Consider the following 4539-nt stretch of genomic DNA (forward strand, 5'->3'; position numbering starts at 1 on the left):
ACAGGAATGACTGCTGGTGTTTGACTGTTTTTTTTTTTGTAATCGCTTGTATTAATGAACACTTCACATTGAAAAAAAAAAAGGTGTGTGCTCGTATAGAGAGAGCGAGGATTTTTCATATAGGATTGGAATGCATTATCGAAAGTTGATCATGCGTGAAAATTCGCATTAATTTGTGTGATGTATGTTACCAACAAGCTCGACCTTACTCATACAGAGCAGAAAACGTTAACATTTGAACAATACGTAAATATTCTTCCGCAATGCGCAAGTGTAATTCCAATAGAAATAACTAACAAGGAATGACACGAAAGTATTGTTTTCAAAGTTAGATTACATTTGACCTTGTGCTAGGTTTGTGAATACAGGTGTATATTGACAGAGCACAATGATATCAGTAATGAACGCGAAGTTAAAAAGTAATCTATCGGTACTGTGTCTGTATGTCTACCGTTGAATTAAGATTGGGAGTCACATGGAAATTGCTTCGTAATGTCTTGTGATGAAGATGGAAGAAATATAAATAAGTCATCATGATGAATGTACTTTCCACAATCACTTAACTTTTATTAGAATAATTGGTACGTATCTATCTCCCTTCAAATGATAACTAGGGACAAAATTCCCGATTTCGACATCTAAACCAGACCGACGCTACATTACGAAAGGGAAATCCCCTCCGTGGAAGCATATCTATATTTAGTAACAGACAGATAATCATATTCTGCATGTCTCCCCCTAGCGACCAGAATGCATCCAGCGTCCAGCGTACATTCATGATCGACATTGCCCAAAATAGCTTGTTTACGTTCTATGCATACAGTATTTGGGACGATTTGCATTCACCATGGAAGTTGTTTACCAAATGGCGTGGTTACGCCTCCTTAGTAGGCGCTGATTGGTGAACAGGTTGGTGACGTCATGATGAATACAATCAGCTGTGTGTACGTACGCGTCGCACGCATCATAATACTCGCGAAATGCATGCATTGTGTACGTATTCACTGGCGCATTGCTCTTCCGCGAATATTGCTTACGAGTTGATGAATCACACAAGCTGCGTCGTCATAAACTCCTTGTTGGTGCTGGAAAATCACGAGAACGAAAGATTTGTCAGAAGCTGAGTACCGTGACTTCAGGTGACTGCACCTTCTTTTTTGCTGTTAAAATTTAGACGGCCCACAACAACTACTAACTCTTCTACGTACTACACAGCCGACATTTCATTCCAATCCAAAGAACAAAGGAAGCTGCGGCTACGGCTTGCTGTTGACACTGCACTGCTGGGTCTACGTGGAACTTACCTTATCGGAAAGTAGCCTGTTTGCCAAAACACGAATCGTGGTCAGCTTTGGAGTTATTTTTCACATTCATGAGTTATTTTTCTGAAACATGAAGGACGAAATTGCAGCAGCCGTTGTATTTCTCACCCGCATCGTGAGGAGAAATACGAACTTGTCGACAGAACAGTTGGCGAAATTCTCCGAAACGTTAGCCCTCGCGTTGGTGGAACGATTCAGGAATCATTGGTACGAGGACAAGCCGTCGAAGGGGCAAGCGTATCGGTGCATCCGCCTCAGCCGGAACGAGCCGCGAGACAGCGTGATAGACAAGACGGCACGGGACTGTGGAATTCACTACAATAACCTGAACTTGCCCGCAGAACTCACATTATGGGTGGACCCTCGGGAAGTGAGCTGCAGGTAAGCTGGATTTTATAAAACTGAGAAGGTTCTAGAGTTTCTGATTCAACGAGACGTAGAATAGAAATTTTACATGTCACGCACATTTGAATTTTACGTGTCCCCAACAAGCAAGGCAAGCAAGGCAAAAAAAAAAAAAAAAGAAAAGGAAAAAAAAAAAGCCAAAGCCAAACAAAATAAGTTATTCCCAAAACCTGACCCAAGCTGAGTGTGAGACCATGGCATGCATGCATGCTCTCTCTGACTGACACTGTGTTCCTGGATTTAGTGTAGAAATTATAACAACAACAACATTAAAGAATGGAAATTATTTTAGGAGAAACTGGGAAACCAAGTGCCAGTGTGGATAGTTGTCCACAACTACAACACAGGTCTGCGACGTCTGTAGACCCTTAATATCTCTCTATTAGTCCTACTGTCTTTATATTCAGTTCTTCCTTATGTGATGAAAATGAGTTTTCAAATTGGATTTGTTGTAGGAACCCCTCTCCCAGCCAAAAAAAAAAAAAAAGAAGAAAAACATGGAAATGAGTCACTTAAGAAACTACGCTGTAAATTTAACAACTCTACATTTCTACATTATTAGTTATTAACTTTTAATTTTAACTTGAGGTTGGCTACTCCATATCAAAATGTAATTAAATTATTTCGATTTCAGGACAGCATGCAGTGGCTGTGCCTGTAACATATTAAAACCTCACGTACAATGTACATGTACAGGTACAGTGTGTTCATACTGCACCAGGATAATTCAAGTCTGGCATGAAAGCTCACCACGAGGCAAAGCCAGCTACATATTGTACCTGCATGCTTCAAACAGACCTTTGCCCGGGCAGTACCTGCATTATGTTTACACACGACGGGTGTGAAGTGTGCAGACAAGACAAGACTTGCCCAGTGAAGCATGGTCTAGAAAGAGAACAAATTGCACCATGTGCTCACACCCAAATTACCTACATCCTGTGTAATGTGTACAACATACTGTAGAATACATGAGTACACAGTGTAGTGTTTTTGTAATTTCACTTGGCAGTATTCACTGTAAATGTTAGAAATCTTGGCAGAGTCTAATATTAAAATAATGTGAAGGAAAGTAAATTGAACCAAAAAACAAGCAAACAAACCACTGCCTGCTGTGATGTTAGCTGAACATATGTTACGTGACCCATTTGTTGATTACTTTTAGTACACAATGTGTCACTTTTCTGGTCAAGTGGTGTACATATATAATATTTAAGTTTTTTACATGCTTGATATGTACACAGTCTATGCATTTTATTACTTAAATGTGTACTTTGGTGTTTAATTTTACTACACTGCAAATCATGAACATTTGTGAATATGTTAGTACAGTTGTACCTACCCCCTTTTTTAAACTTGTACAGGAACAATTTTTGCAAGTTGTCATGAGGTCACTTTGTAGAAAAATCAGCAAGATGATAATTATAGATTTTGTACCAACAAACATTTGTAGATTAGAAAGAACTTGTCCAACTGTATCCGTAAGTACTCTGAAAATTTATTGTACAGTGTACATACAAAAAATAGTACAGTGTACAGACTGTATCGCATGCTACATACATGTACACATTGTATATTCAAGGTTGTGCACCATTATATAACAATACACAGATGTGTCAGTGTAGGCTATTAACTGTGTGCCTGTTTTTGCTTTCAGGTTTGGAGAAAGGGGAACAGTGTGTGAGGTAGCAAACTTTGCCCACCATACTCAAACGGACAATGGAAACCGGCCACTGACGCCAGCGCCCGCCAACAATGGGAACCTTGTGCGCTGCGAGGACTCCCTCAGAGCGGACAATGAAAACAATTCCATTCCCAGCTTACACCACGTTCCGTCGCCCCCGACGAGCCCGCGTCCCATCAATGACAACCTGCGACTGGTTGCCAAGCCGTCGGTGCTCTCGTCCTCCTACTCGACGTCGCCGTCTCTACTGCAGCAGGCCTTCCCAAAGAACAGTTCGCAGGTCGTGTTCAATCGCAACGCGGCAAACATGCCCCGCATCGTGAGCCGACCCCAGAACCGAGTTTGGGTACGCCAAGCCAAGCCAGAACAGTACCGTTGGGTCAGCAAATCCATCGCTGCACGAGCGTAGCGGCCTTGCAATCTAAATGATGGTGCTATATTTTGATAACACGTCATCTTCCCGGAATTTAACACAATTTCCCTTTTTTAGACTTACATTTTTAGCTCTCTCTCTTTTTTTTTTTCATTTTCATTTTTTCTTAACCTGTCAAAAAGTGTGTGGTGTCTCAACTTGCAATTTTTATACCTGTTTATGGTCGAGTGGACTTGGTGCTCATTTACACTTTTCTATGGACACTTCATGTGCCAATACAAAGCAACACTTTTTTAAGCAGTGATGTGGGACAGTCTGTTTTTGTTGGTTTTTTTTTTTTTTTTTTTTTAATACTGGCTTGAATGTTTTGTATGCTTGTCTTTGGTTTTCACATCAAGTCTTCTACATGGTTGTCAAGGAAATTTGTGTTCAGTATAGGTTTCTTGTTTTTTTTTCCTGTGTATGGTCAATTTTCCTTATTTTTCAGTGACCAATAGGTATGAGTGATGATGCCAAAGTACTGAAATTGACTTGTTATGTTTGTAAATGTCTTATTCTTGTTGGAGATCATGCCAAAACCAAATGGATATGTAGATTTGTAAAATACTGAAAATGATCATGACTGGAGAAATATTTATATGAACAAGAAAAAAACAAATAAAACACTCAAAACTGAATAATGAATTATTTCGTTGTTCACACTGTGATTCTTATACGCATATTCGCTCTTCACAAACATTCCAGTGAAATGTTGCTGT

The 4539-nt window shown here is 39.9% G+C and overlaps 1 protein-coding gene across 1 annotated transcript; it reads left to right on the plus strand.

Moving 5' to 3' along the window:
* The first annotated feature begins 1003 nt into the window (after nt 1-1003).
* On the plus strand, nt 1004-4086 carry LOC139712248 (uncharacterized). Its single transcript, XM_071624088.1, has 2 exons — nt 1004-1703; nt 3382-4086. Exons 1-2 carry the CDS (start codon nt 1393-1395, stop codon nt 3815-3817), a joined length of 747 nt encoding a protein of 248 aa, XP_071480189.1. The 5' UTR covers nt 1004-1392; the 3' UTR covers nt 3818-4086.
* Nucleotides 4087-4539: the final 453 nt, after the last annotated feature.

This window comes from Diadema antillarum, unplaced genomic scaffold (assembly GCF_040938485.1).
Source record: "Diadema antillarum isolate AM-2024a unplaced genomic scaffold, OU_Dant_1.0 seq00001779_RagTag, whole genome shotgun sequence".
In the NCBI taxonomy this organism is placed as follows: Eukaryota; Metazoa; Echinodermata; class Echinoidea; order Diadematoida; family Diadematidae; genus Diadema; species Diadema antillarum.

Coding starts and splice junctions, on each gene's coding strand:
- LOC139712248 (XM_071624088.1), top strand. CDS start 1,393: ATGAAGGACGAAATTGCAGCAGCCGTTGTATTTCTCACCCGCATCGTG. Junction 1,704..3,381: donor CCTCGGGAAGTGAGCTGCAG/GTAAGCTGGATT, acceptor TTTTGCTTTCAG/GTTTGGAGAAAGGGGAACAG.